At 33.4% G+C, this 5,330-nt stretch overlaps 1 protein-coding gene across 1 annotated transcript; it reads left to right on the top strand.

Annotated features, from left to right (window-relative positions):
• Positions 1–693: 693 nt before the first annotated feature.
• LOC126967283 (transcription factor Sox-12-like) lies at positions 694–4,768 on the top strand. The gene has a single exon (XM_050811760.1). The coding sequence runs from the start codon at positions 846–848 to the stop codon at positions 1,482–1,484; it is 639 nt and encodes a 212-aa protein (XP_050667717.1). The 5' UTR covers positions 694–845; the 3' UTR covers positions 1,485–4,768.
• The last annotated feature ends 562 nt before the right edge of the window (positions 4,769–5,330 follow it).

Here is a 5,330-nt window from a genome sequence, read left to right as displayed (position 1 = left end):
CAGTATTCTTGGTACGATTCCCCGTAATAAAGTTAAATTTTATGTAATTATTGTATTTATACTTATAAGATTTGAATGAGTAAAAGTAAAATATATTTACAGGTATATTTTGTGAACAAAGAAAGAAAAGACTTAAAACATAAAATACAATAAAATAGGAGTATTGGATCACAAAATCGACCGCGTTTGCGAGCTTGACGAATGGACTAACTTTCACTCCGCCAGCCATATTTTAGGGAAGGGTCCTGCGCCGCAACACCGCCACAAGTGTTACCATGGTAAAGTATGCTTTGCCATGGTAAGACTTTAGCTAAAGAACTACGGTTGAAGTCAAAATTGACGTTTGTAATTAGCCTGCGAGTTAGGTCAGATTCAAAACAAATAGTAACATACTGTAACAATAATATGGCCAACGTTATTGAAACTTCCTGAGATTATCTGGCAAAAGTAATAGATTGATTGATAGAATCTAACTGTTTAATAGATCCGTAAAGGCGCGCCTTTTACAAAACATATAGGAGTATCATTTGACAATTTGTAAGCAATCATTGCATTGTCGCCGCTCTTTATTCAACGGCAAATAATAGATTGAAATTACCATTGCCATTGTTGGCGATCTTTTGTTGGTTTAATGACTACAGTTGGATTTAGTTTGCTTCTAAAATGATCATCAGTTACAGTCAGTCCGCGGTCCTGCTTTTACGTAGATAAAACTGATTTAAATGCAGTCTCTAAAACGAAAGCTAGCAAATGTTTTGCACAGTTTAGATGAAAACGGGAAACATATTTGTCGGTTGATATTAAAAAAGTTCGGAAGAATATTAAAGATGTAAAATTAACAGAAGATGGCGTATTTTGAGAAACCGATGCAGAAGTTGTCAAAGAGTTCAAATTCGTTTCACATCAAGCGTCCGATGAACGCGTTCATGGTATGGTCTCGTCTGCAGAGGAAGAAGATCTCGTTGATGAATCCGAAGTTGCACAATTCAGAAATATCTAAGCGTCTCGGCTTGGAATGGAAGAGTCTAGATGAAGCGGAGAAACGTCCGTATATAGACGAAGCTAAACGGTTGCGGCTAAAACACATGAACGATTATCCAGATTATAAATATCGTCCACGTAGGAAGAATAAGTTGGAGACACATTATCCGAACGCAGTGTATCAAAGAGAAGCTTTTATTGAGATGGAGCCGCGTCCAGAGCCATATCAGGTTACGGCATACTCTGACCAGTATATGTATAACAATATGATAAGTTATACAGTCCCAATAAATTCTGGCTCTGTACAGGCTTCGTTCATATCTCCTGCGAGACCGAAAGAGGAAATTCCGATAGATGTTCGTCCTCTTCCCTCAATTGAGAGTATTTCACCAAGGCCGTTTGCGGTTGTCAACCAGCAAATGATGGTGAAGGCGTACCCCAACCTACATTATGTCCCGGAAGATGTACCTAGGATATCGTATTACCCGTTCAGCGTACAATAGACTCTACTTGCTTTTTAGTATTAGAGTTATCTAGATTTGTTTGTTACCAGTTTTGAGGTTTGATGTACCTTTGCATCATTTATTTATTTATTTATTTCATAAGGTAGTAACATCAACGGCACAGCTGCTGTTAGCACTATTTACAAGTTTGATATACATAGTAAAGTTGAACAATTTATACTATGTTAAGTTAAACAAATAAAGTGTCGACCAAAAAGTATGATGAAGATGACCTTAATTACATTTTAATTGTAACTCTAACGACATAATAATTAAGTTTTAAAATTTAAGTTATTATTAAGTGAGATCTAAATATTTTAATACAGTCCATTTTAAATAGCGATATGGAAAATGTCTATATTACAATTATTGGTCTTATTTTCTTTTTAAGTTTTCTAAGTTAGTAAGTTAGTTCTGCAAATTGTTGGGCTAAAATTGTTTTTATGAGGAATCTTGGTCTTTTACTTGGGAACCGTAAGTTTTATATTTTATTTTAAGACATGGATATTATGATTGTCCCGTGTATAATTTTATATGATGTTAACACAATCATTTATCGTCATATTGCCTATGATTTCTTATTGAAATGATCGAGTATTGTTTTATAGTCTGATAGATGTTTGTCCGCGATGGACTCCTAAAATAATGAACGGATTTAAATGGGGATTACTTCATGGAAAGCAGTTTAGTCCAACTTGAAAGATAGGATAGTTTTTATTTCGATTTGGAACCCATAATTATTTTTATTTTCAATATTTGTTTTGTATGGACATTTTTCTATGAGAGAATTGAGTGACGCACGGTTTGACAGTTCCACCGTGAAACAATTTCATTATAACCACAGGGAGCATTTTTTACGAAATAATTCTTGATGTTTTGAAATATTATTGGCAAATTCCTATAAAACAGTATTTTTTTTTATCTACGGAACAACTTCTGTTGGGTCAGCTAGTGTTTTTATAAATATTTTCGTCTTGTATCATAACAAATTTGAATCATTAAATTTACTGATATTACTAGAAATTATTATTAAAAAATAATACTTACAGTTTTTACTTAAAAACTAAGTACTTTTGAATCGTGTATACTATTTTATTAAATTTACTAACTTTTGTCTACAAAAACACACAATAAACTAGTCACTCTATTTCGCCAAAAGAGTTTTGTACAATTATAACATTTACATATTCATTTCAATTAATTTTGATTTGATTTGATTTGTAAAATGTTAAATGTATTCGTATCTTAAATATAGACTGTCTTACTTATAAGCGCAATGTAAAGTTCCTCCAAATTTAAACTCTGTTTTTTTAATGATAATAAAGCAGAATGTTCAGCTGATGGTAATTGATAAGTCCTGCCCATTACAATGCAGTGCCGCTCCGAATTCTTGAAAAACCCAAAAATTCTGAGCGGCACTACAATTGCGCTTGTCACCTTGAGACATGAGATGTTAAGTCTCATTTGCCCAGTAATTTCATTAGCTGCGGCGCCCTTCAGACAGTAACACAGTAATGCTTACACATTACTGCTTCACGGCAGAAATAGTCGCCGTTGTGGTACTCATAATCTAGCAGGCATCCGGTGCAAAGGCGCCTTCCCTGTCATCTATTTCTGTAGTGACAGAGATAAGTTATAAACAAAAAGTTTTATACTTGGAATAACTTTACTTCGCGTTTTTTAATAACACAGTTAATGTCTCCGTTGATAAATAAATATAATATAATTAGTTTATCTTTTTCCTTCTTCTGTTTTTCGGTTGATGGCATATCAAAAACGTCCCTAGAAGAGTCTAATATCCCACTATTACTGTCGGCTAAGTTCTTGTAGTGATAATGGTAAAGGTTAACTGGTGGTAATTACTTAGGTACTATTAAGTCACTCGCTAGCTGATTACCTAAAAATATTTCTATGCATTCAGGTATGTCTTTTTCATATAGATTTTCATTTTTTCTATCCATCAACTCACACAAATAAAACAAATTTTAAGAACGATGCGGCACTCGAACCCGCGACTTTTCATTCCGTGCGAGCTCTCTTTCCAACTGCGCCAACCATTTGAGTAACGTATTGTCATAAAATCTTGTATGCTTTCTTCAACTCTCAGCTTGTGGCTTCATCTATAGGATCTACTTTACAGTTGATAACCAGCTCATATGGTCGACTTGAGATGTCGCCTTTCAAATCTAAATAATTACGATACGTCACTCGAACGGTTAGCTTAGTTGGTATGAGCGCACGCACGGATGCGAGAGGTCGCGGGTTCGATGAAAATCTATATGAAAAAGACATCCAACCTGAATGCATAGAAATATTTTGACGTAACCAGATAGCGAGTGACTTAATAGTTAGTAATTACCACCGGTTCACAACTTTACCATCACTACAAGAACTTAGCCGACAGTAATAGTGGGATATAAGACTTTTCGAAAGATGTTTTTGGTATGCCATCAACCGAAAAACAAAAGAAGGAAAAGGGGTAAACTCATTATGCATTTATTTATCAACGCAGACATTAACTGTAATATTAAAAAACGCGAAGTAAAGTTATTCCAAGAATAAAACTTTTTATCTTTATCTTACCTTTGTTAATCTCAGAAGTGAGGGTTATCATTATGAAACATTACAAAATATCTATCTACATCTCAATATATATATATGCATAAAAGCAGAATAGGTTACAAATCATTTATTGAATGTCATTTCCGAATGATCCGGTAACGTTTCAGAAGTAATGTTGGTTTGATGACGCGTCGTTTTGGAGACAGATTGATGGTGCCAGTAATCGATTGAATGATTGAGCTGTCGAGCTTGCGACAGATAGAAAGATTCGGGGAAAACAAGTGAGAATAACTGATTGAGAACTTTCAGCGGGAACATTTTCTTTTTTCATTATTCCATCAGGATGAAAGAGTATCGAGAAAATGAAAATCACCATTTATATGATGAAACCGAGAATATTATTATCTCAAAATTAATATAACTTTATATATTTAATTATGAATATTTGTATATAACTATTTACTTTATCTATTATTATTTAACTTTATACAGTTCTTATTATAAGATAGGTATGCTTTAAAGTTAGATAAATATTGTTTAAGTGTCAGTCTTAGTTCTATTTCATTAATTATTAACATTAAATAAAGCTACATAGCAGACGGTAATCACTGGTTGGCTCTGCACAGGGTTTCCTAGTGAGCCATCCAGAGGAATTCAATACTTTAAAGGTGCCTCTTTGTTTCTATTTTTGAGACTGAGACTGTAAATTTATATTAGGCATGAAGAACAATGTATTTAACTATAATTAATAATAAATAAATGAAATGAAATGAAAATATGCAAGTGGAGTTTAGAAAAAAAATATTGCTTAATCTATATAGCTTAATCTATATTGCTTATCTATATAGTATATAATATAATGAAAATGGCCTTTCTTACTTAAACATCTGATCGTATCGACATGAAACTACCACCATTCGATGCTAAATTTATCCAAGATGGTTTATGACTACTTATTTTTTATTGTATTTGATTTCCTCTTAAAATTCGCCCAGCGAAGCGGGCGGCAACGGCTAGTAGTATCATAAATGTGAATGTAAGTTTGTTTGTTACGCTTTACTAAAGAACCCATTTTGATGAAATTTGGTACAGCGATAGACTAAAGCTTGAGAAAGGACATAGGCTACATTTTATAAAAAAAACCGCGGGATTTGTGAAAAACTGGTATTCACCAATAGTAGATTTAGTTGGCAATAGCAACGTTCTTCGAAATAAGATTCATAATATAATATGTTGGGAACGGAAGCGAAAATGGGAACCGGAACTGGAATAGGATAGAAGATT

This window comes from Leptidea sinapis, chromosome 12, assembly GCF_905404315.1.
Source record: "Leptidea sinapis chromosome 12, ilLepSina1.1, whole genome shotgun sequence".
Lineage (NCBI taxonomy): Eukaryota > Metazoa > Arthropoda > Insecta > Lepidoptera > Pieridae > Leptidea > Leptidea sinapis.
The sequence above is the reverse complement of the archived record's forward strand: the minus strand, read 5'-3'. Positions and strand labels throughout refer to the sequence as shown.

Bases quoted from the DNA above. Each gene is read 5' to 3' on its own strand.
- LOC126967283 (XM_050811760.1), top strand. From the start codon at position 846: ATGGCGTATTTTGAGAAACCGATGCAGAAGTTGTCAAAGAGTTCAAAT.